The sequence below is a fragment of the Nymphalis io genome, chromosome 8 (genome assembly GCF_905147045.1).
Source record: "Nymphalis io chromosome 8, ilAglIoxx1.1, whole genome shotgun sequence".
Classification (NCBI taxonomy): domain Eukaryota; kingdom Metazoa; phylum Arthropoda; class Insecta; order Lepidoptera; family Nymphalidae; genus Nymphalis; species Nymphalis io.
Window position 1 is genome coordinate 4,823,603 of NC_065895.1, and position 26,512 is coordinate 4,850,114.

At 31.7% G+C, this 26,512-nt stretch overlaps 1 protein-coding gene across 1 annotated transcript in view; it reads right to left on the bottom strand.

The window, feature by feature from the left end:
• The window catches only part of LOC126770285 (patched domain-containing protein 3), a 45,119-nt gene that overhangs the window by 2,283 nt on the left and 16,324 nt on the right, over positions 1 to 26,512 (bottom strand). Inside the window, exons 2-10 of the mRNA XM_050489613.1 lie at positions 8,951 to 9,227; positions 8,080 to 8,297; positions 3,417 to 3,595; positions 2,047 to 2,390; positions 1,676 to 1,876; positions 1,351 to 1,488; positions 783 to 1,096; positions 490 to 702; positions 8 to 217 (exon numbers count right to left, since the gene is read on the bottom strand). Coding sequence (XP_050345570.1) covers positions 8 to 217; positions 490 to 702; positions 783 to 1,096; positions 1,351 to 1,488; positions 1,676 to 1,876; positions 2,047 to 2,390; positions 3,417 to 3,595; positions 8,080 to 8,297; positions 8,951 to 9,227 — 2,094 coding nt within the window. The remainder of the gene's footprint in view (positions 1 to 7; positions 218 to 489; positions 703 to 782; positions 1,097 to 1,350; positions 1,489 to 1,675; positions 1,877 to 2,046; positions 2,391 to 3,416; positions 3,596 to 8,079; positions 8,298 to 8,950; positions 9,228 to 26,512) is intronic.

Here is a 26,512-nt window from a genome sequence, read left to right on the forward strand (position 1 = left end):
ATTTTACCTGATCAAAGAAGACGAAATACGGATGGAACACTGAAGCATTTAACGGTGATTGAGCCACAACTTCCCTTAAAGCTTTAACCATTTCTTTCTCATGATTAGTTCCGCTTATATTGATGGCCTGAATTAAAAATCTTGAGGCAATAATTTCGTTGCCACCTTCATTGAATTTGACATCTAGTGAAAAAGGATTCGCAGGGAACAGCCATAACTGTAATTAAAATTATATTTTATTTATACTTCTGGTGCCGGCAAAAAAATAATTCAATAGTGATAGTGATAAATCTAATCTAAAGTCTATAAATTATTTATTACTTGTATCGTTATTTATATTCCTTAATAGTTATATTTATTACAGATTAATATAAATTAATTAATTGAAAATCTGACTGAGTTTATTTGGCAGATTTGTTGTGCCCGCTGCTTAATACAAATGGTTAAGTAAGAATATAGCCATTTGAAACATACAATGTTAAAACTTACCTCTTTAAGATTTTGAATGAAATCTTCTTCAGTGTCGATGGATACGTTTAAATAGTCGTTATTTCTTTCTACGTAATTAACGAATGTTCGAAGCCACGATTCGGTATAAAGGGAATTCGATATATATGACGTATTTTCCAATCGTTGCGTTAACATTTCTACTTCGTCCTGGATTTTCGGATCGGAATAATTGTAGTTTCCACTAATAACTACCTGTAAATAATCAATTTAAAAATGTTTTACAAAATAATTCGTAATTTTGATTAAAATAATGAATTTTAATTCAATGTTACCTGTATCCTGTATGGAAATTCTCTGTAATAAAGATCTTCACGATCAAAGAACTCGACTGAATACGAATCTACTTTAGACAGTTTCCTTCTCTCCAAGCCTTCTTTTAAATTCGTTACTCCATAGCCAGCTCCAGCCAGATACGCTAAGAATACAACTATGACCAGTGCCTTGACTAAATTGTTGTTTAGCAAATTCGCCATGGTCGTTCGAAAAAATGCCATAATACAGTGTTCTTTGTTGTCTATAGGATTGTTTGGATCCGCATTGTCTATACCTCCACTGCAAAATGCTCTGTACAGCCAAGATTTTTCTTCTGAAACAAAAAACAAAATAATTTGCTATTTTTAGAAACGTACGTTGTTAATTATTAATATAATATTTAGTAAATTTTCGACTTTTAGTTATTTTAAATAATAAACGTATATTCAAGTTTTCGTCTAACGAAAGAGTTAACAAAATAAAGTATCTTAATTTTTAAGTAATATTTTCGTCCGGATTAGCCGGGAGTCCACCCAATTAGGGTTTAGCTGAAATAAAGCGGAATCGCTTCGCTGTATATTAATTTACCTTTTCTAGCTCTAGATTCAGGTAACACTTTTAACCAAGTGATCGTATGTCGATTTTGTTTCTCTCGATATCCTGACACAGCGACGCAACCAGCGAAGAACGTAAGATGCCAAACAAATGTGAAGCAGACGGCAAGACCTAGAAATCAGATTTTTTTTTTAAATAACTAAACAACCTCGAAGTGCGAAATTATTTACATTATATTTCTTAATTTAAAATTAATGATTTAGTTTCAAAATAAAACACCGTGTTAAATGAAGGACATTCGAAATTTAAACATTCACCTCTAATCTTGAATATAAATAAACGAAATGTCTGTTCTTACCTGAATACATGCAGAAAATTTGCACCGATGGGAATGGGGAGAAAATACCGATGAAGAAAGACAGCATATCCGTCACAGACGTTATTGTAATAGAGACGGCCGCTTCTGAGAGCATTATCGCCATTCGTTCCGGTACTGGTAAAGTGGGCGAAGTCCGTCTCCATGCCGCCAACATTACAAACGTATCGTCAATACCAATTCCTAAAAATAATACAAGTAATTAAGGAATGCTTTTGAATCTGCATTTAACAGAAGTTCTAATAGAAGCCGACAGTCCCGGTTTCTTTAAAACTTTTTGTAGGTGATAAATTTTAATATTGAAAAATTCAAAGTACTTCTTTTCAAAAGTCCTATAATACTATATAACTTACCAATCATCAAGAACGGCGCGGCGAGATTAATTCCAATGAAAGATATGCCTAAATATATTGCACAACCGAAAGCGGCAGCAGTGGCCATCACCGCTGATATATTTCCAAGTAACCCCAGCCAGGGTTTGGAACGAACCCAGTCACCCATCATACAAGTGACGATAGAGAAAATCCCCATTAGAATAAATGTAGAGCTGAAGAAAGGTATAACGGTCTTTGTATTCTTTTCGAGCTCATGATCTAATGTACGTGAAGCAAATCTTGATATGGAAATATGCTTGAATCGTCCCGTGTCTTCTGCTACACCGACTGCGTCTAAAAACGCATCTTCCCAAGCTGCACCTCTGTAAATAAGATAGTAATCAATATAATTTAATTTATCTTGATTTTAAACGAGTTGTTACAAAATGGTTAACAACAAACTAAGTCTGACACATCACATTATATATTCCTGTGTTTAGTGTAATAGATAGAAATTTTTCATTAAGTGCTCTTCAGTGTGAAAACTAAACTCTGGTTATGAACATTAAACATAACGCTTATGGTGAAAAACTCTGTTTTATGTTGCACAGGAGCAACATACGGAATAAATTCCAATTTTTTAAATCACTATTAAATTAATTAAATTAATCTAGTATGATGAAGCCGGTGCCCGTCAGTGGAACATTTATGGGCATATCTTTTTAGAGCGTCTTATAAGAAGTTAATTCCGTGGTTACAAATTTCATATTTTATTATTCTTAAAAACCAAATGCTTTTTATTTTCTATATTCTATAGTTACGTGTAAAATTTAATAAAAAATATATTTAAAAAAGAACCTATCCTTATATATTAATTTATTACACAGATTAAGAAATCTTAGCTGAGAAATTATTTACTATCACTTAAATCTTTCTATTCGTATTCTCGTCGAATATTTCAAAGCGTTTTGTATTCGTAACTGTTACCTAAACCGTGTCAAGATCGATGTCTATTATCTAAGTTATAGTGTTGCCTGCTTGTTAAGTGCCATGCTATTGAAATTGAAAACAAGTCGTAAAAATCAGAGAGTACCTAAATAGGCGTAATCATTAGCAAAAAAACAGAAATGTACATTTTTATTTCCTTACAAAAACTAGACAACTTCATCACCTTGGTTTCTAGTTATTGCAGGAGTGGTCATATTCAATACTACCTACGTATCGAATACTAGCAGACGATGTTGTTTAACAATGCTTTTTACATTATTATCGATCGATTAGGCTGACCTTTCAAGACTAACATTAAAAATTACAAAAAAAAAACAATAACTCAAAGTAATCAATTATAATTACGAAACATATTTTTAATTTGGTGTATAAAAAAATAACACGACTTAAGACGTGCTTACCGTTTCTCCTGCAATTTATTGTCGGTTCTGATGAACCAAACGAGTTGCACGGCGGGAACGGATTCTATGATATCGTCCACCACCTTTGAACCGCCGAAGAATACGGGAAAAGCGTGAGCCTCCCACGTAACAGGATTGAACATGATCGGAAAAGTCAAATTTAATTCGCCTCGTTCCACCTGTAACAAAAATGTTACAATTGTAAGACACCTCATTTATTATATCACGTCAACGTTATTTTGGTATGCCTTACTATCAATAATTAGCAATTAATTGATTTTGACGAAGTATTATTTTTTTGTGGTTCACTTGGAGAATATACTTTACATAAAAGGTTAAACTGCATAACCTAGGATTAAATCACTAAATATTTGTTATGTGTCTGTAATTGTCCTACTGCTGGACAAAGGTTCCTCACCTCTTAACGAGACGTTTTAAAACTTATCCGACACGTCCGTCTTGCCTCATACAGTTTTCCTTTACCGACGCGCACGAGATGAATTATAGATACCATTAAAGTAAAATATAGCAAAATTGAACTCAATTCTTTTATATCGTTTCCAAGGCGCTGTATCTTTATTATATGCATTCTACTGACAGTAACTAAATATAATAATATTAAATATGTAATAAATAAGCCTTATTATACTGTACCTGAATATATAAATTATAGTTGAGTTTGGAAGTAGGTAGTTCTTTGATGTTCATACACGATATATAAAAATATTAATATATGACTATTACATGTAATTTTTTTTATTGTTAAAAAGAGAACTTATTTTTGCCGGTTTTTCTCGATAGAATCTTCGAAACGGCTAACTTTATATTAAAATGAAAATTGTTATTTGATTCAAAAGTGCTCGAAATGACCTATTTGAATAAAGTATATTTTGAATGTGACTTGAGTATTTTTGGAAGTGAAATTAATTTATTGCGACAATGAATATGAAGGTAAGATCTTAAGAACCCCATCCTTCTACTGCTAGTACCTGAATATATATTTTAAATATATGCTTAAAATAATTACATTGTGCAAAATTGTTTCAGTATCAAATAAGCATTCGTCTGTATCTTAAATCACGATGAATAAATCTCCTTTACGATTCAGTGGACCTCTGTGTCGTTCAAGCGTAGTCTTGAGTTGGCGATAAATTAATAATATGCGAAGCATATACGATAAACAACTATTTATATTTCCAATATTACACGTGGGTAATGCGACAACCTGGTCTACGCGTTGAGTCTATACCAATTACTTTGTAACAGAATCGGTTGTTTTAGTAGCTTGCTTATAAGTATTTAGACATCGAGGTCGTGGGTTCGATTCCCGGGTTTTCTCTCATATAAAAAAAACAGTTATCAAAGTTTACTTATATCAATATAGGTTCAAATCTTAATTGTACGTATGTCTTATAGCAAACTTTAAAGTATTTGTGTAATTATCTTTTTACCATTACATATTAACCATTATTGTTTGACAGTTATGGATGTCAGCATTGCATTTTTGGACAAATATTAAATAATAAAATAATTCTAAATATCCATATTTACCCCTCCAAATATGCTAGAGTGGGAATGAAAATAGATCAAAAATGTATAATCAAACCATAGAGTTACATCGCAAGGTCACCCGTCAACCCTTGCGCAATTGGCGCTTCAAACTCTTATGGTACGATTACATAACTTTTCATATCCTTATTACCAAATTCTAATGTAAGTATTTAGCTTTGTATAACTAAATTGTTTTCATGAAATTATTGCATACACTAATGATTTATCATTAAAATACTTAAAACATTTAGAGAAAAATAGTTTAGTAAATTAGGTATTTTGTTGGCTATCAGATTAAGTATGTCTTAAAAAAGTAATCTAAAAGACATTATTTCCATAGAGTTAAAGAGTAAACCTTGGTTTTAAGATCCCTCTTATTGATTACCAATCAATGCTTAGAATACAAATCAGGGCTTAGCCAATAAACACTTATTCTATGTTTTACAAAAGAACACAAAATTGAACAATAGGTATGAACGCTAACGATTTATTTCAATTGTTTTTTAATGAATAGTTATAAAACCACATTCAATTTAAAAATATGTTAACACTGCTCATACTATGTTTGGTAGTTTTTTTGTTATGTAATTTTGACATGAATACATTCATAAAATGTCAAGTTTGTTTGGTATTATGAATGAGCATTCGAGTGTTTCGTTAGCAAAACTATTTAAAATTTAAGTGATATATTAAAGTTACTATGTATTTACACAAGAAAGGTTTCAAATAATAAAAAAAAAATATTATTAAAGTTTATATGTTGTATATTTTTTGAGATATAGCTTATTATGTCAATATAGTCGCATATACAATGAACAAAAGCAAAAGCATTTTATATGTAAAATAGGTAGGCGGACGGATTATTGGGCGATTTGATGGTAAATGGTTACCACCGCCATGTATGGCCATAGACATCGCCATTGTAAGAAAAATTACATCGCTAATGCGATATCAATCTTGCAAACTAAGATCCCATACGCCTGTAGTTACACTGGCTCACTCACCCTTCAAACCGGAACACAACAATACTAAGTATTGCTGTTTGGCGGTAGAATATCTGATAATTGAGTGGTACTTACCAAGACGGGCTAGCACAAAGCCTTACTACTAAATATCACATCCTATACATATATATAGCCTTATAGTATAATCTGTTATTACAGAATTTCTAAAGGACCCTTTTCCTTTTCTGCATAGTTAGCTCTATTTATTTAATCTTTACCGTTTAATGGCATTATCGTCATTTTCGCAATATGCACGCACAGAGTGAGAACTCTATTTTCACAATGTTTTTTTTGTCTCTGTTTTCGACAAAACACCAGGTACCTTATTATTTATAAACAATCTCAGACCGGCTCACACAAATACCTTCCATCGTGTCTTTAATAGATAAGTCTTAGTAAGCACTGAAATTATGCCTAATGTCTAATTAATCTTTATCAATATTAAATAATATTTGCTGTTCAATTTGAAGCAATTAGAGATACCTATCACGAGATACATTTTAATAATGGGACATGTGGGAAGATATGTTTTAGTATTAGAATGGTACAAGATATACTGTTAGACTTCATACTTATTGTATTGTACTATGTGATACCTAATCAAGGTAAATTAAAGAATTTACCTAAGCAAACCGATGACTAAGCTGGTTTATTTCCAAATAGCAAATATTAATTGAAGTACGTTATATTAAACAATATAGTTACTTATAATGTGTAATTGAAAATGAAGACAATATAATATATTATATAATTGTATACATAATTGTTTTTTCAGAACTTTTTTAATCATTGTTTGTTGATTTGTTTTGTTTTTGAATAATTTGTGTTATAGAATCATCGAATCTTTGAGTACGATGTTCATTCTAAGCTTAAGAATTAGACATTAGTAATAATATTGTGATGGGAAAAATTATATCGAAAAGAGTTTTTGGACGTCTAATTTTTTTTTCAATTTCATTTGCGTAGGTACAAATTTCCTCAACTTTCATTTCCTATAAAATTCTATTTCTCAGAAGTTGTGACACCATATATGTTTATTCATCGATGACAAAAGAAAACATTAGGTCGTACGCATCGTAATTTTTTATTGATAGCAATCAGTGGTTTTAGTGATCCTCATGACTAATAACTATCTATTGTTTGAGCATGACCACAGTTCAATTGTTTAAATTGTGATTCCGCGTTAAAGATTTACAAATTGGTAACGTGAGTATGATGGAGTCAGAATTCCCCTGACCGATTGTGACAAAGCGGCCATCCTCAACGAACTAAGCAATTGTGCAGAAAATATTGTAGTGCAAATGTGTTTGCATAAATAGACGTACTCGTGGTCAGACGCGACTTCAATTCAAGACGAGTGGAGAAAGGTCAGACGCAGGAATAGCGGTTTTATGCCTACAAAGGTGAATGTAACACGTTGTTTCATTTTATAAAATTTTATCCTTATAGTTTATACTAGTACAAGTAAAATAAAATGTTAACTGGTATTTATATAAGATTGTTTATAAACGATTATTTGTAGAGTTTTGTCGAAAACAGAAACAAGAAAATACATTGTGAATATAGAGTTCTCACTCTGTGCGTGCATAATGCGAAAATGATTATATAGATTAAATATTGAAAGCCATTAAACGGTAATTATTAGATAAATAAAGACCCGATCTGAAGAAGGAAACGGGTGCTTTGTGGACATTATGTGATACTTCAAGTCTATGTATAGAATGTGATGCTTGGTAGCAGGGCTTTGTGCCAGCCCGTCTGGGTAAGTACCTAGTAAAGAATAGGTAAGTTCCAAGTAGTAAATGAGTGTTCATCACTTATTCTACCGTCAAACAGTGATACTTATTATTGTTGTATTCGCTTTGAAGCGTGAGTGAACTAGTGTAACTACAGGCACCAGGGACATAACATCCTAGTTCCCAAGGTTGATGGCACATTGACTAAGGAATGGTTAATATTTCTTACAGTGACTCCATCAGTTAAGCTCACGGAATCTGAGTGTTGTTATACCGGAAGTGGAAATTAGTTTTTTGAAAAAATACACATATTATGCAATAGACTTAACATTTTACATATCTCATTAAAAATTAAAGAAAAAATTTTCTTACCTCGCCGATAATTTTGTCCAGATTAAGGATGTCATTTACGAAGCATTGCCCTTCCCAACGCGCGCACTCCTCTCTGTAAGTAAACGTTTCACCGTTGTCCAAAGTCACCGTAATATTTTGTACGTATTCGTCGAGCTGCCGAAGTTCTTTCCATATTTCTGTTCGAAGCATGTTTGTCGTATTGTCTTTGGCAACGATGATCACTCGACCGAATCTGCCTGTGGAAATATTAATATTATAACTCCTGACAATTTCAATTGAATTCGATATGAAGTTATTTCGAAAATACATTGTTTTTTTTCTGTATATGAAATGACTGAGACATGCATTTTTATGGGTAAAAGTCATGTCTTAGTCATTCCGGATTTTCTATTATAATAATAAAGCGAAATTATTCTTTCCCTAAACAAGAAAAATCATCCAAAACTTACAAACATTTCCTATTTTCTTCCCCTAAGGACAGGTTATCAAAATAGTACATGAAGGGTAGTGAGTTCCAGTCACCGAATAAATCAAAGCAAAATCAGAATTTTAATGTCTAATGCCTTAGTACATAAGCTTAACAGTTTGTAATCCATAAGTCAACTTTTATTTTATGTTTGTGTTTAAATAAAAATATCATTATTATTACAGTAAGAATACTAGATGTTTTGAAAATAATTCTAATGAAATAAATCAAAGTTAAGGGTCTACAATAAATCAAATATTTAACTATACGGCAATTACATGCACTTGCTGAATTGCGAAGTTGATAAATCCGTATACAGAATTATTATGCTAGTACCGATTAATGTTTAGAGATAACTACCTACCTTGTTTATAGATATATAAAATATTATCAATTTATTGGATATATTCATAATATACACACCTGCTCTTGTTATCCTTCCCACATTAAACCTGTGAGTATAATTAACCTTGAAATATTCTTCGACTATCCGTCTCTCCAATTTTCCTTGTCCACTGACGGGCGAGAACAGGTATTCAGGGTCCATTTCATAGTGCACTCGCTGGTAGCCAGTGATCATGAGCAGTGTGAGAAGGACCGGTATGATTATGAAGTAGCCTGGCTGCTTGCCGACTATCAACCCGAGCTTGTAGAAAGATCTATTTAGGACATCGTCCACGAATGTCAGCTTGCAACCCATCTGAAATAAAAATATTTTTTAAAGTTTATGTTTATATATTAAGTCCCTAGTTATTTTGACTCGGGATTTTATTATATAGATTAAGATAGATTCACGTGTGATTGGATATGTTTTATTAATTTCATATTAAGAGATATATATTAAGAAAAATAGTAAGTTTTGATGTATCATTAAATATAATCGTGTAAGTTTAAAGTTTCAATATTATATTTAATCTGAAATACGTTTTAATATGAAATATTGTGTTAAATAATGTTTGTATACAAGCGCAAAAATATGCGTTATTATGATATGAAGACGCAAAATTGAAAAACTAAGTAAACAATATTTTAAATAAAAAAATATATTTTCGTTATAATGATCTCTTGTATTATTAAAAATAATATACGTACCTACTTAATCTTTAATTTTAATTTTTATTTATAGTATAGGTAGGCGGCCGAGCATATGGGCCACCTGCTGGTAAGTGGTCACCAACGCCCATAGACATCGTAAGCAATTTTAACCATCGCTTATATCGCCAATGTGCCACCAATCTTGGGATCTAAGATGTTATGTCCCTTGTGCCTGTAATTACACTGGCTCACTCACCCTTCAAACCGAAACACAACAATACCAAGTACTGCTGTTTTGCGGTAGAATATCTGATGAATAACAGACGAGCTTGCACAAAGCTCTACCACCATTAAAATATTATAACTTATAAGATTCTATATACCTTGCGCTTGTAATTACGATGGTTTACAACTACCCGTCAAACTAAAACATAGTTACAAATGTCCTTGTTTGACGGTAGAATAAATGATTATTATATTACCGGCACTATGCTTATGATGCATATACCCAGAGTCTGAATAATCGCATACCACTTTAATTAAAACTGACTTTTAATACAATCCCTTCGCATATCCTGAATATTTAAATAAATAAAGTTTATTTCTCAAAAACAATATAAAAGTAAATCTTAAAGTTCAGCTATCCTTATGAGGACTCTCCGTCTCTTTAAGATAAATTAAGCTATGCCAATGTCATGACGGAAATAGAAACAAGGACGTAAAATTGTAAATACACCTAACAATAATGATCACCTTATTTGTATGTTCTATACTTTGTTTATAAATGTGTATGTATGTATAATCACGTAGCATGTCCCTCGTGCGTGTCCTCGTTTCATAACAAAATCTGGTTGTATTTTGCAGTGAATCATGCCACGCATATTTGAATATTTTTAAGAAATAAGTGCATGTTAATTTAAAGCAAGCATGATAATAATCAATAACAGTATACTTAAGGCATCGTTGTACTCATGTCATGACATAAAACGATTTAAAATGAATCTCCTATTAAAAACAAGCAGTAACAGCCTGTGAATGTCTCACTGCTGGACTAAGGCCTCCTCTCCTTTTTGAGGAGAAGGTTTGGAACTTATTCCACCACGCTGCTCCAATGCGGGTTGGTGGAATGCACAGGTGGCAGAATTTCAGTGAAAACTTAGATGAATTTATATTTTATGACAAAAGCATTTAAAGAACGTTCACACGAGACAATTTTAGTTGACCAACTATCAATCAATCAATCAAAGGCAATCTGATACGATTTGAATCGCAAAATCAGCAGTCAAAAAAAAATTCCCTTTCGTCTTTTGATGTTTTAAGTTATATTTTAGTTAATTCGTCAGCAATTGATTTGTTTTAATCAAAATTTTCAATTCCAAAATATTAGATAGGTATAATAGTATCTTAAAATATGCAAACGAGCAAAGCAAGCAAAGAAAGGAAGGAAATATCCAACATAAAATATCACTTAGGTAATTTACTCTACTCGTCATTACGAATAACGAGAAAAAAATACTTGTTTAAGTTTTTAAGCAAACAAAATGATATTTTTTAAGGTAAACCGGAACAATTATTTGCAAAAAGGGATAAGAAACACTTTTAAATACATCGGTATTTAAAAGTGTTTCTTATATGATTGTATATTGACCAAGGAATAAAAAGATAATATTTATATATACCGATTCAACTATTTTTAATCTGTATAATGACTATAAATTGTATAAGAGTGAATTCAATAGGGTTTCAAAAATCCGCGCTCTTTATCGTTTTATATAACTTTAGAAGATACATCTAATATTTAGTTAGTTTCATCAATCACGTAATATATACATTCTGTATGATCAACGAATACTCATAAGTATCAAGCTGTATATTTTTATTTTTTATATTATCATGTAATAATAATATCCTTTGTTAATTATTATTGTATAATTTTATACACAGCACAGTTTAATAGAATTTGTCAGAACCATATGCAAATAAACATATTCTTATTCATTCTGTTTACAAATACATATTTTCATCAATTTTTTTCTTATTAGGTGTTCTTATTACATGTTAAAAAGTATAAATATAGGCGACTAATTTATTGGTCTACTTGGTGGTAAGGCTTTGCGCAACCTCATCTAGGTAGGTATCGCCCACTTAAAAGACAGCAATACTTAATATTGAAGGATAAGTGAGCCAAAGCAACTACAGGTTCTTAGTTACCAAGGCACATTGGCGATGTGATGAATGATTAATATTTCTTACGGCGCCAATGTCTATGGGCGGTCCTCTTACCATCATGGGGGCCCCTTGTTTTTGCTTTGCTATTTTGCCTACATATTATAATTAAGAAATAAAATAATCAAAATTAGCATAGATATGCGTGGTATGGTATGTACTTAGATTAAAACATTATTATTTACTCATATCTTGACACACTTAAACATCCTGGGGATAGTCAAAACCTGCTCCCATATATGTAGCATGTTTCATCAAACAATTGATGCAAATTTATATCAAGCTTCCTTCAATTACACATAATAGTTGATTACAAGCCTCGAAGTGGATCAGATTATTAATTATATAATTACAAGATAATTAAGTAATGATGTTTTGAGGTAATTCTATGATACCGAAGCATACCTGCGCAGTACGCCTTGACCGACAGCTGACCACTACCTTTCACTTATATATGTAACGAATAATATCAATGTTATTAACTCAAACATTTTTTTAATATCAACTGTCGAAGGCGGTTCAAGTATTTTACATTTTTAAAGACGTGAAAGTTATTAAGTATGCCAAATGTCATGTTTTTATTATAACGGTTTTTAGCTCTTTGTGTCCGAGATTTGTTACTTGGCATTTTTCATTTGCCTGTTTATAAACTGACATAGTTCAGTGGTAAGAACACACGAATCTTAACCGAAGATTACGTTTTCAAACCTAGGTAAACTTCAATAACTTTTCATGTGCTTAATTTATATTTTTAATTTTTATTATTTTTAGTTTGTGAGGCAACCTGTATGTGTCGGATGAAAATCTGTCACACGGAGAAGCTGATTGATCTTGTCTAAACGTAAAATTAGTAAACTACAAAACGATGAAATTTCTAAGTCTAAACCTCATCTTAAAGAGGAGATGAAGCTTTGTATAGAACCAGTACCAACCAGCTTATTTAAGGTACTAGCGTCACATTAAATAAATTAAACCTTTCCTAAATAAAGTCCAACCGGCGCAAAAAAAAAATTAACAAATCGGCTTGTTAAGTACAGTCACAACAGCTTTGCAATATTAGCATATATTAAGCAAAGGAAATTGAAAATTTAAATCAAAAAGGCTCTGACCCTTGTAAAATTCATACTATAACCCGGCTAACGTGTTCTATCAGGTCAAGGTGGAAACGTAAGATGTCGCGCGGGTAATTCGATAGTAACGTGTGGAACTTTCTGGAGCCTCAATACTATTCTGTACGTTTCACTAAATTTTTTCTAAGCGGCTGGGTCGATATTGATCCTTGCATGGTTTTGATTGGAGCTGCGATCTAGTTCAATAAAATTCTTATTTCACCCGTATGAAGTCGTGATGGGTAGCTAGTAATATTATAGATTGTTTCTATTTAAGGTCGCTTAATCTCATTAGGGTCACGGTACCCATTCATAGTATTAATTTTTCACGTTCGGACAGCGTATTTAATCAGTATGGTATACGATTTGCATATTGATGATATGTTGCGCAAAAAATGAGATAATTAACGAAAGGATATCCAGTAATAAGTAATAGGCAATTAATAGTGGTCGCCCAGTAGTCGAAGTACGATCGTAATTTATTGCTAATAAAAAAAACATTTCACATTCATAGAAGTATATAATATTATTTTTCTACGTATGAATTCTACGAAATTTGATCGGTATAGCTATTAAAAAAAAACAAGGAATTGTCCAAATTACAAGGCGTTGTTTTTAATTTTTCAACGATGTAAATAGGCCATGAAAATGTTTGGTATTGGCAGTATGAACGTACGTGATGATTTATTTCATTTAATAGAAGGTATTACATAATATGCAGTAATATTATATTTCTGCACTCCACTTTACTGGTGGTATGGCTTTGTGCAAGCTCGTCTGGGTAGGTATCTGCTCTTCAGATGATCTACCGTAAAAATCTGTACTTGGTATTGTTGTGTTTCGGTTTGAGTGATCCAGTGTAATTACAGGCACATGGGGCGTAACATCGTATTTCACAAGGCACATTGGCGATGTAAGCGATGGGTAACATTTCTTACAATGCCAATGTCTATGGGCGTTGGTGACCACTTACCATCAGGTGGCCCATATGCTCGTCTGCCTACCTATTCTAAAAAAACCATTTAAGCTTAACTATCCTAAATAGTCACACTCTATCCGAACAATATACTTAAAACAAGTACAAATTTGATCTACCCTTAGAATAGTGTTGCTCAGTGGTCGAAAAATTGGACTAATAATAAGTGAAATTAATATAATATTAGATGAGCATTTTGTTTCTACTCTTATTTCTAAATTATTTATTGTTAACATTAAAGCTCATCAATAGCTACATAACATACGGTTAACAAACAATAAAGAAAATGGTACTGACCCGTTTTGATTTTGCTTATTTAGATTCAACGTGAGAATATTTTTATTACTTAAAGGGAAAAAATATTTTAAAACGTTAAATTACATAACCACATAATTTCCGTGTAACATTGTTTATAATAATTACAACTTGTACAAAATGTAATCAGAGTGATCATTGGACGAAACAAATAAGTCTTTCTTCGCCAAAACTTTACTTTGAAACGCTTTGCAATCAAACATTCGTCGATCCGAATCCATAAATATTTTTAAACGTCGTACATTGTATGTTTATATATGTGTGAGTAAATGTTTATATATTACGTTTATTTTTAGGTGTATTTAATTGTTCGTTATTATAAGTTTATCTTCAAATGTTAAACCATATATATTTAGAGTTTATATATAATATTTATTACATTTGTTTGGTGCAATGAAATACTTAAGTGTATGTACCTATTCTAATCGTATGTCATGACTTAATTCAACTTTATATGTTTGGATAAAACCAAAAAGAAATAATAATACAATGCATTCAATAAATTCATTTTTGTTTTTTTTTTTCATTACGGTGGTCCTTTTTTTAACAATTTTAAGTTATAAGATAAACATTTTTATAACGTCATGAAATGTTGTAAAAATGTACCCATTATTATTGTATGACATATTAAACCATTACGGTAAATCTCTTTTCTACAATGTTATAGATATAGATTATAAATATTTGGATGACAAGATGAAATGTTTTTAAATGGATTCTTGTAATAAAAAAAATCTATTATATCTTACTATTGAATGGAATCAGTTCATTTATCAAGCAGTTTTCTCATAACCAGTGTTAGTATTTCAAAGTATATAATTAGTTTTAAATAATGTTTTTTTTATTCTAACAATCACATAGTTTCTAAGCAATATAATTTTACTAGTTTTAAATTTATAAAAAGCGGCTGATATAAGTCGGATGCACTTTGAATGTGTTATCTGCATCGTATTTGGTTATTTTATTTATGACATTCCAAAGCTATTAAGACAGGTACGTTAAGATACTAAGTCACGTACTTACCATTACTTTATAAGAATTTATTGTACAACTTAGTAGATTTTGAAAGGTAATTTAGATCTTGTTCTTAGTTATATTTACTATTTGAAGTGTGTGTTTGTTATATATTGGTTTAGTAGTATGTAAGTATGCGTTGCAGTGTGTATTTATTTTTTTTGAATTTTTTTCTTATATATAATATATACAATATATACAACTAATAAGTCAGAGATATATCGCATAGTATCAATTACATTTTACACATTTAATTATTTGATTACTCGTGCTTTACGGTGAAGGAAAACATCGTGAGGAAACTTGCATGTGTCTAATTTCACTGAAATTCTGCCACATGTGTATTCCACATTACACAAGTCCGCATTGGAGTAGCGTGGTGGAATAAGCTCTAAACCTTCTCCTCAAAAAGGAAGAGCCTAGGCTTAGGCCTCCACCTTAGCCCAGCAGTGGGACATTCACAGGCTGTTACGATTATCGCCGTCTTTCAGCATGTTTCTACAAACTGTATAGCAACTGTATAGCTGACAATGTGTATACAATATTTTATGACGATTGATTAAGTAGTTAATATTTGCGTAACAAACAAACAAATTCACTTTCACATTTATAATATTAGTAAGGATACTCAGAAGGTAAGTGGTAAGAGCATAGGAAGCTCATTTCCAGAACTTCCTAAGAAGGTCACGATTGCTCGTAAACAGTATTATAAGACACATTACCCATTCGCAACACAGTACTTAAATTGCTCATCACCATTGGATCTAAATTGTGATCTTCCGTATTGCTGTAATTACATTAACTCACTCAGTCTTATCAGAAATCAGCCATTCGAAGCTATCAATTTAAAACTAGAAGGACAAATAGGTACGGTCTGGTCATGGTATAGTCAGGTCATGTTCAGCGAGACACAATCCGGAGCACATTTAGACCACGACGGACAATCTCAAAGACCCTGTACTTGAGTTATTATAACGCACAATGGTGTGTGCAACTACCTGTTAACGCTCAATTACATTACTTCCATATATCGATAGGACGGCAATTCTATATGAACGAACAAAGATTAGGTGAAGTAAAAACGTCATTTTGTACTTTCTTAAGTACAGAATGGAAGCTTTTTTTTTATATTCGCCGGGAGGGCAAATGACTCTACTCCACCTGATGGTAAGTGGTAGTAGAGTCCAAACGCGACGACGGCCAATACAGACGAGAAAAAGGTTCTGCACTAGCCGCCTTCGCCTTGCCGGCCCGCAAGATGCCTCTTCACGCCTCGTTTGAAGGAACCCGGGTTGTAAGAGGAGGGGAACACGTGAGCTGGTAAGGAATTCCATTTTTTGGACATGCGACAAAGAAAGGAGTTGCTAAATTTCTTTATTCGCAATGGAATTGATGTCACAGTTAGGCGGTGACATCGAGAACCAGCTCGCGTATTATTATATTATATGTGTATCATTGAGCATGAATTTCTTGATAGAAAAACCATTTTAACTTTCATCCGAGATTTGTACTTAAGACTTCGGTAACTGCAGCTTTATAAGATAATCATACAACGAGCAAGCGTAGTCTACTATCATAGTCATACTAAGAGGTAATAAAGAAATATCTATACATTTTTAATCACATAAAGAAACTTATAATAATTTTACTTACGTCCAAGTATGATAAAATTAATATAAGTAAAGACCTTGCTTAAACCACTCAATTCAAGTCAAGTGGTACCAAAAATATATTACATTGAATAACTTCAAGTATATACTACCAGGAAGAAATCGATTTCCTAACACATTAAATATGTTAATATAATGTAACAAAAAACTATTAAAAGCCTTCATTTTTTCATTTTTTTTTAAATTTATTAATTTATAACAGCAAGAAAAACCTGTAAATAGACCAGCTTATACTCTGGTAAATGGTCTCTTTGTAAGACAGTAAGACACAGCCTGTTAATGTCCCACTGCTGGGCTAAGGCCTCCTCTCCCTTTTGAGGAGAAGGTTAATTAGGTTAATTAGGTTTCTTAACGGTCTCTTTGGCGCCTTAAGAAATGTAAATCATACCTCAAAATGTCAATGCGCTGTTGAACATAGGATCTAGATCTAATACTTTGTGCCTTTGTGCATTATCCCTGTGTGAGACTTATTTTGTTACCAAATGTTTATGTGTTAAATTTTCTGTGTGTTTCTCAAATAAATAAATAAATAAATATATTATATTGTCGATTCACATGCGATTGCTATTATTGATATATAAATACACAGTAAAAGTACAACCACATATGTTACGTTAAATGCATACTTATATCTCTCGTATAATTCAAATATTTTCATAAAAGTATTTTATAACTATTTATTATTCAAATCACTCTCTCTATCTAATAAGCTTTGAAATCTTCGAAACGACAATTCACACCACTATTCATGTCTGTCTTGCAGATAAACAGATTAATCATAAAATACGTTCTTACTATCATGAGATAGAATTGAGTACATCTATTAATGTAACACCCATATTTATTACTTGATGTGACTCGCGCTTAATATATTATGTCACCGTAAAATTGTAAGGTCGTTGTATAATAAATCTTGACATCTAAACTGTAGAAAAACTGTTCGTATAGATATAATATTTTAATGTATACGAACAGTTCTTCTTCATTTAGAACTAAGTTAATTTAACAAAAATAACTTCGTTGTATTAAAGATAAAACGCAGCATTCATAAATTTTAGACAATTTACGATCTGGCTTAATTTATTAAAGAGATCATTCATTGCTTGATGAGTGTTTATCTGAAAGAGTGTAAGCTTATATTTACCCGCTACTCTGAGTTAGGTGAAGTTACATTGCCTTAAACCTTGCTAAATAAATAGAACTTCTAGAAAAAAGTTTTTGTATACGCTATTAATTCGTGCAAGTAATAAATATTACATGTTATTATAATATAGACCTATCCTCTTAAGCCCTTTTGAACTTGTGTTCAGATAGTCAGTTTTCTCACTTATCAAGTAAAATTATTATCTTACTCTAAATATAAATGATAACATCATTTATACATCCTTTTTTTAATGTATTTATGCTTTTTATAAATTGACAAGATTTAATTATATAACGTCGTATTTACTTATAAGTTTTAAGAGAATCTGTTAACATTAAACTTATTCTGACTATCTTAAAAGATGTATTTACCTTATATATAATCCACTCAATTTTAGAAGTAACACATTTACACGAATTATATTAAGTATGTTTGCTTATAATCTTTAGCAAACAATTTGTGTGCCTATTTCATTTGAAAGCTTTATCAAAGTTCAAATGGACTTATCCGATGTACTTGGAATGGACTTAGTAATGGTTAAATTTACTCGACCTAAACAATTCTTATCATTATGATAAATAATGAGAACAATGGGTTTTTAATTACAAAGCATTACTAATGTACTCTACAAAGTTATTCTATTCTTGTGTAGGAAATACAACAATATTTAAGATATAATATAGTAATCTACTATAATTATTGTAGGATATTGAAATTTCAATTCGCTGTCTTAAGGTTGAAAGGATGTTTATATATATGTAATAAATATAAATTATACCTTCACGGAACATATTATGGTGCAAAAATTTATTCGCAAACACAAGTGTAGGTACTTTTATTCCGCCACGCTCAAAATCTGAAGGGATGGAAAATGATCCAACACGACCAGTAAGAGTTCAGGCTCAGGGCGAGCTTTACGTGTTATTCCGAGGCACGGGAGTGTAAACTTATCCAAATTCCAGTCAACAGGCTGCTACTGAGAATTTTTCTACAATAACCTAATAACTTAACCCGTATTCCATGAATCTGTGACTTTATAACCCAGCCACTTATAGGCGGATTTGATATCTTGGTTGCCCCTTGAGATACTGACGTCATAGGGGGCACGTAAAGCACGACAATTTTAGTGATGTAGAAAATAGAAAGTAAAGTAAAAATCAACGAATGTCTGTAAATGATAAAATTAATTATTTGTCTTTAGATAGACAGATTTAGTTACTTTAGGTAGGTACCATGATGTTTAAGATTTTTATTTCAAATCTCTGGTGCAGCAAAGGTGCTCTTGACACATTTTTTTGAGTTTCCAAACGATGACATTCACGAAGGGCGTGACTACTAAAATAAAATCTCACTAAGTTTTGTCAGCCCGTAAATTTTGCCACCCTAGACCCGGGTCTACTCGGCCTATACGGTAATCTTTTAGCCACTAGATATAGAAATCCCAATCAGTTACTTTTAAAGTCGGTGTCAGCCAAAAATACACCAGTGTCTTAAAAAGTTCAGCATAATTTTATATTTATTAATAAGTCTAACAAACATTAAGTAATTCTTTTGAATAGTTAATTTTTTTTTATAAATATTCTTAAAATTATTTCCTAAAGCAAAGACGACCTCTGCAACGGACTTCATCAATGCTATATATAATATTTTAAGAAAATCTAAAATTGTATTTTAGAACATGCAATTTAATTTAATCAAGATGATTTTTTTTTTCATCCAAAATGTAAATAAGTTGAATTGAACTCTAGGTTTAAAAAATGAAATATTATTTTAATATTGGAAATAGGGCCAACACAAAATTATATGAGAAGTTATACTATATATTATATAATATTGCTATAATACTTATATACAGTATGTTGCAATATTTTTTTTTCTACATGTGCGCAGTATTACCTTCTACGTAGTATTAAAGAGATATTTACCTAATATTTATGGAGGTTCTAATAACATACAATTATCCTCACGCATTGCGTGCTACCTCTTAGAAACTAAACTGTATTGCGCTGTTCGCACATAGAAGATTTTAACGTATAAATCATCCTTACTAATATTATAAATGAGAAAGTGAGTTTGTTTGTTTGTTACGATATCTCGTCGTAATTAGTCAACCGATCCTCATGAAATTTCATGTCCACATTTTTAGAGGTACAGATAGGATATAGAGATCCTAACACCCTCCACCCTTCTTTACAAGCGTGCTAATCCGTGGGCTAAAACTAGTAAAACCTTTGTCATTCAAAAAATAAATACAAAACATTATGAGTCAATTAATGAAATTCGATATTTAAACAATTTCAAAATTAACGAACCAATTAAGCAAATTCGATAATTTCAAAATTGACGCCAATATGTAAAATAATAGAGATGTGTTGAAAGTTTTTAATGTAAGGATGTGTTGAGTCAGTGTAGTCATGCCCTTATGTCATTAGGCAAGTCTTAATATCAATCCGATTGCTACATCGTAGTTCAAGTTTACAAGATCTAACGACCCGTGTCAAGGCAAAAGGTGTCGTGGCAAATCGACAATGAGACTTGCTCCTAATACACAATTAATAAGGCGTAGTGTTCATAAACAGCGTAAAATGTAGCCAGTTAAAAAAAATGAATTACGTAATAATCCGTCTTAAATTGGTGTTTTTAGGACTGTGACCCTAATGCTTATGCTATGTTAAATTGCAAAGTACAGCATAAACGCTATATTTAAAATGCCTTTTTACTAATTTAAATTGCATTCTAAAATCAATAAATGACAACCTGACTTTGATATTATTAGATATCTGCTTTCAATCTCTAAATACATGGTTCAATACTTTCAAAATGTAAATACATCCGAATATCACAAAAACTTATTAGGGTCAGGAATAAGAGTATAAATTGATAATAATATTCTCAAAACATATATTTCGCTTGTTCCAATTTTGAAATTCAAATCTTTCGATTATGTAAATGCCGATTTATATATTTTCAATAAAATAACATAAAAAAATCAGTACAATGTATAATAAAATATTAATTTAACAAGCATATCAAAACGATAGTATGATTGTTCCGTGTTATCTTGTTAAATATAGCGGTAGTTCAACAAATATGAAGTAATTGTTGTGTATCGATACATTACCCGTTTGCCACGTGACGTTGTGTCGTTCACCCATGTAAAGGTTTACTTTCACGTCTGTAACTAATTCTAGTTGCTATTAAAATGTAAGACTAACATTCTCTTGGCTTACTTGTTGTAGGATCATGTTATCTTTTTTTCAGTTGATCATTTTGAATCGACCATCGCGCGCGTCGTCGCGTTTGGATTTTATAACCAATTACCTTCAGGTGGATTCGTCATTTGCCTTTATGGCAAATATATATAAAAAAATAATAATATTATATTTTTCAAATGCGACTTATTATTATTGCTACGATAACAGACTCAAAATTCTCGTAAAAATTTATTCGAAACTCATTCTCTTTGTTCAAATTATTTTAATAGAATTTAGGCGTATTGTTTTTATCTTACAGCTACTCATCATTTCAGAACAATGATGAGATAAATAACTTTTACAAATTTCTAAATTCTAGAAAGCATGGGAGATACTAAATAATGCTCTATTATGCTGTGGTATGTTTTTTTTTTTCTTTTTTTATTAAATTACGTGATATATATTCGTAATGAAAACAAATATATTTCAGTATGGAATATTGAAGCCGCAACCAATGAGGAGTTACCTCGTCTTTCTTGTTGTTATAAATAGTAAATACGTCGCTTACGCTTTTCTAGTATTTATAATATTCAGCCCACATTAATCCACTGCTGGACATAAGCCTCCTCACAGGCGCGCCAGTTCTCCCGGTCCTGTGCTAGTCGCATCCATTGAGCACCCGCCATCTTCCTAAAATCGTCTGACCATCGGGCGGGTGGTCTGCCCATTTTTTCTTCTCTAGGCCACCACTCCGTGACGACTTTAGTCCACCTTCCGTCTTTTTATCTGGCCAAGTGTCCAGCCCATCTCCACTTTAACCTCGTGATACGCTTCCCAATATCTTCGACTTTTGTCTTTCGTCGGATTTCTGCGTTTGGTACACGATCAATATAAGATATCCAAATCGCGTATAATAATGTTGTAAGATATCTTTGTGTAACTGCACGTTTCAGCCTGATTACCATTCTGCTTGCTCGATAGATTCGAAGATTATACTCTCAAAGTCAATTTAAATGATATAAAACTGCCAACCATTGGTTGGTTGTATTAGACATATATATTTTATAAGCTATTGTAATAATTTCATGAAAAATGTGTATTATTTTACCAATGCGAATGTAAAGATCAGTTAATAAAATAAATAATAATTATAATTAAATATTAAACATTATAAGTTTATTGCTTTTTATTAACATAACAGATTATTAATTCAAAATTGTATAATATATTTAAAAAAATGAGTGACGTCACGACACCAAGCCATCGTGAAATAATCTGAACTCTTCAAAAATATACAGAAATAGGATATCAATTATAAATTTATAATAAGACCCGGGCTATAAAATGCTAAAGAAAATATTCAATTAAGAATAGTATTAGTAGAAATAATTATATCATTTGTACATTTATTGTACATACATACTTATTTATTTATTGTACATACATTTGTGTTGTATGTCTATTAAGTTAATATTTTATCTTTATTGTTAAGTTTTGATGTTGCGGCTATTCGTGAATGCCTTTAATTTGTCTATCTTTGTTTTAACTAAATCTGTATATTTTGCACCTATAATATTGTGTAGACAGAAGGCAAGAGACAGTATATAAATCTTGTATTGAGGCATTATGTAAAAAACCTTCCTAAAGTTTCCTAATAGAGTAACTATAAGGCCAATATACCAATTATTATGCCAAACGGATAATAATTAATTAAACGCCCTAGTTGAGAGGATGTTTCCAATATTCTGCTATGTCGCAATGCCATCCTCATTCTAACTCGACACCAATTACCTTATTATAGGTGTGTGCAATTTGTCTTCATTTATTTTGAAATTATGCTTAAAATACTATAGTTATAAAATAAATAAATCTCATGAATGCAACATCTATACAACTTTTTTAGTGGTCAACATCGCTCATAGACATTGGCACTGTCAGAAACTTTAACCATCCCTTATATCGCCAATGCGCAATCAATTTTTACTGGTGGTAGAGCTTTATGCTCGTCTGGGTAGGTACCACCCACTCATCAGATATTCTACCGCAAAACAGCAGTACTTGTTATTGTTGTGTTCCGGTTTGAAGGGTGAGTGAGCTAGTGTAATTACAGGCACAAGGGACATAAAATCTTAGTTCCCAAGGTTGGTGGCGCATGGGCTATGTAAGCGATGGTTGACATTTCTTACAATGCCAATGTCTAAGGGCGTTTGGTGACCACTTACCATCAGGTGGCCCATATGCTCGTTCGCCTTCCTATTCTATATAAAAAAAAAAAATCTTGGAAGCCAAGATGTTATTCCCTTCTGCCTGTAGCTCGACACACATACGTAGGTTTCTCCGCGATGTGTTTCCTTCGCCGAGCACAGATGAATTATTAACACAAATTAAACACAGTGAAAGTGATGCTTGTCCAAGCTTAAGTCGCAATCGTCTATTTATTTATTTTTTAATATCCTGGGACATTATTCACACACGGCCATCTGATCCCAAACTAAGCAGAGCTTGTACTATGGAAACCAGACAACTGATATACTACATATACTACTTTTCTTTTGTAAATACATACTTATATAGATAATTACACTCCGACTCAGGACAAACAAAGATGTTCATGCACACAAATGTCTGTCCTGGGTGGGATTCGAACCCACAACCTTAGGCGTGAAATGCAAGTATCTATCAACCACGCCAACAGGCCCGTCAATCGTCGGTTCAGATGTTCTGAAATCTTTCAGCGTCAAAATTATTTTAAAGACCTAATTTTAAACTTGAAACAATACAAATTATTTTGTATCTAAAATTGACCACTGCATAATAATTATCCCAATTTCTCATATTACATGCTAGTTACCTCACAAGTAATAAACAAGGCCGAAATACATTCCTATACAGTTATATATTTTAATTGCTACCACGCAATATTAAGAAACATTCATCCACGTAATAGTGAGTCGTGTCACACCGTGTCCTAATCGTTACTCATTTATTTGCATATCATGTAGACATTATTTCAATGTATCTGATTGAAAAATTTATCTAACCTAACCTTAATGATAATGGTTTACAATTAAAACTGATAAAATACCGTCGGAAATCTTTATTACTCCATTTAATAGTAGCAAGTCAACCGTAATAGGCATTTTAAGTATTTATTGAACTTGCCCGCGTGGATTGAAATGTCAAAGATTAACATTTCCTTAAATGTGACAAAATCAAATGTCTATTTAATTAAATCATTTCATAAGTCAGAACATTTTTCTTGTATCTTCATTTTTATTGAGAACACTAAAACTCGTCAATAACTATTCGTACCAATGGTTACAGCTGTTTTGTCTTTGCCTATTTATAAATATTTAACAATATGCATATTATAAAACAAATAAAAATGTATTCCTTTATAAACCTAAATATCGTATTGAAATTAAATGTAACTGCTTAAATGACTTCGACCGAAGAATATAAAGATATACCGAGTCAAAAGTTAAGGTCGCACCTGACCTGCGTCGAAATTTTTCATCCTCAACGTAGTCCTCGTGGACTTACCAGTATATTTATTATATCAAGGCTTATGTCGAACACGTGTGTGAACGCGGGTTAAACATTTTGCCCTTATTACCTTGATAAAATACTTTTTACTTTTAACGATTTAAGAATGTTTGCGGGACTTTGAATTATTTTATAATAACAAATGTAATAAGGTTCAATAAGCAGGAATTAATTGTTCGTCATACTGCATTTCTGTTCGTATTAAAGCAATTCTTAGAATCACATCAATTAAATAAGGTTTTAAGTATATTTTTGAAAGCGTCCGACAAATACCCTGATATCAATGCTATAGTCGGTTTTAATGTACGAAATATTATATATAAAACCTCCTTGCTCAACTCATAAATATTTAAACTGCATGCGACTCCAGCCACAAACATTATATTATTTGAACCTTTAACCACGAACATAAAGTTATTTGAGTTAAGAATACTCATTATTCGAAGACAATTTGTAATACGTATTGGGGTCATAATTTAACGACTCCTTATTACCATATTCACATAAAACAATTTAAATTTTCATAACAACAAAAGAAGGATGACGCGATTTTCCTCGCTGTAACGGCAACATTATTTTTATTTTATTTTTATGTCTTAATAGATCAACTAAGGGCCGGCCCCACAAAGTAATGAGAAAATTTGAGCCCTGGTCTCATGGAGATGCTGTTGTACCAACTTCTACCACAAACTTTAATTCAATTGAAAGAGAAAATAAAAATATTGGTAGCATAATGTAAAATACTAACTCTTTGAAAACAGGCAGTAGAGCTCCGAAATTTAAATATCTGTCATATAATTTTACAATATAAAAGTCAAACATCAAATAGAGTTTGAATCTTATACCATTTTTTTTTTAATCAATGAAATCTTATAGTTTAAAAAAAAATGATGTTAGCAGGCTGTTTTTTTTGCTTTTGTATTTCTATGTATCACTGTAGTTGTTATAAATTGAAATTATTATGTAATTAATAGAAACTTATCAAGATTGTCAGTTCTAGTGGTGATCGAATTTTCTGCCTCTGAAATTACTAACCTTCGTTTTGATCATTTAAATATAGGATTGAATGTATCATTTTATTAAATTAATAATCAATTTTCTACAATATAATTACCCAACTCACTTTTTTTGTTTATTTTTCTGCGTAAAATATTTCTATCTAATGTTTGTTAAATAGATGTGACGAGGGACCACGAGGCCACATCCAAGGCATCATCGTGGTCGGGTTAAGGCAAACGTGAGAGGTTACATCGAGGTTGCAGGGCTTTCCTTATGACACTTCCTGAACTCTAATGCATATGGTTCAAACGCTAACAATGTATATAGAGAAGGTTGCGTTAATATTCATTTGGGAATCTTCTATAGCTATAAAAAAGATCACTAGGCTAACTTATAAGGCTGCATATATTGAGGTCCTGGGTTCAAACTCCAAATGGACCCAATAAAAAATTAATGAGATTTTCATTCAAGAAATTCACATTAGCAAGTTTGGAAGTTAGGTGTGCTAACAACTCCCGTGGTTCGGAAAACACGTAAAGCTGACTTTCCTGCGTAAGACACAGGAAAGTCTCTCTCCGGTCATGTCGGTTTATGCGCAGATCAAAGTCAACGGGACATTATCTTCATCTAAAGTTCTTTGACATTAATTCCATTATAGAAATAAAAACTATACGTACGAAATATATGTTATAATAAAACAACTATCAGACATGAGGAAATCCGAGGTGATTGACCGGACTTAAAACCCTGCGGATTC